We start from the raw sequence: 1,341 nt of genomic DNA, 5'->3' as shown, positions 1-1,341 counted from the left end.
CCCCCCCCCCCCCCCGACCACTCGGCGAGTCGGAGGCCGGGCGGGTGTCCGCGGAAGCCCCAACACTACCGCCCCTTCCCGGCGCTGGGGCCTGAGGCAAATGGCCGACCCAGCGCTTACCCCGATGAGGTAGATCTTGTCTAGGCTGAAGTTTGGGATTATGGTGACCAGCTCCTTCTCAGCCAGAAACTCCACCTCCGCCGCGTCCATGCTGGCCACAGCCACCCGCCCGGGACACGTCGCCCCTGGCTGCCCCTCACCATCGGCGGGGAAAGGGCCGTGGCCGCAGCTTTCCCGCCAACACGCGGGGCCCGCCCCCCCGCGCCGGAAGCCTATAGCAATAGGCCAGCCAATTGGCCAGCCAATAGCAACGCGGCACTCTCCCCGTGGCGGAGGGAGGCGGGGACCGTGGCCGCTTCGAGCCCACGGATTGGCGAACGTCAACGAGGCTGAGCAGATCACGCCCCACAGCGTCTGCGCTCGGTCCCGCAAGCTACGGGCCCGGGGCCCCGCCCCCCCCGCGGCCCGGCCCCGCCCCGCCGCGCTCCTCTCGTGGGCGGGGCACCGCGCGGTGCACCTGGCGCTGCGCGCCCTCCTGATGCTGCCTCCACGCTTCCGTGTCCCTTCACCTGTCCCGGGCGCCTACACTGAGTCAAGCTGGGGGTGGAGTTCGGAGCACGTGGACACTGGGTCCCGCGCCGGGCCAGAAGTAAATGCATTTATTATTAGGTCATGGCTGTGACCTGGCTAGACAAACGGGGCCCAGGCCCCATCGGAGTGAGACGAACCCTTGTTTCCCTTAACTTCACAATCTTCTGTCCTCTCTTCACATATTGGTCAGACCTATAAAAAGACAGATTCCCCCGCCCCACCACATCCTCCGATTCAGAAACTCAGAGTATGTGCTTTGGCAAGCACCCCAGGTGAGACTCAGGAACGGGCAGGTTTGCACGGCTGCCGCACGTCCTGATGAGTTTCTCTGTCCGTCCCTATATACAGTGCGCTTATGTAAGACCTAATAGCAGTGGTTCTCACACTCTCTTCTATGTCAGAATCCCCTAGAAGATTCTGAGTGTTAACATGCACACTCCTGGGGGCTCCTGGGTGGCTTAGTCGTTAAGCGTCTGCCTTCGGCTCAGGTCATGATCCCGGGGTCCTGGGATCGAGCCCCACGTCGGGCTCCCTGCTCAGCGGGGAGCCCACTTCTCCCTCTGCCTGCAGCTCCCCCTGCTTGTGCTCTATCTGACAAATAAATAAAATCGAAAGAAAGAAGTAAACGTGCACTCCTGGAGAATTCTAACTCAGGGCTCTGGGGTGAGGACAGAAAACTGAATTTTAACC

General features: G+C 62.2%; 1 protein-coding gene across 1 annotated transcript in view; it reads right to left on the bottom strand.

Moving 5' to 3' along the window:
• The window catches only part of GINS2 (GINS complex subunit 2), a 15,387-nt gene extending 15,086 nt beyond the window's left edge, over nucleotides 1-301 (bottom strand). Inside the window, exon 1 of the mRNA XM_032389727.1 lies at nucleotides 121-301. Coding sequence (XP_032245618.1) covers nucleotides 121-210 — 90 coding nt within the window. The 5' untranslated portion in view covers nucleotides 211-301. The remainder of the gene's footprint in view (nucleotides 1-120) is intronic.
• Nucleotides 302-1,341: the final 1,040 nt, after the last annotated feature.

This window comes from Phoca vitulina, unplaced genomic scaffold (genome assembly GCF_004348235.1).
Source record: "Phoca vitulina isolate PV1807 unplaced genomic scaffold, GSC_HSeal_1.0 scaffold56, whole genome shotgun sequence".
Lineage (NCBI taxonomy): Eukaryota > Metazoa > Chordata > Mammalia > Carnivora > Phocidae > Phoca > Phoca vitulina.
This window is presented reverse-complemented; position numbering and strand designations above follow the sequence as displayed.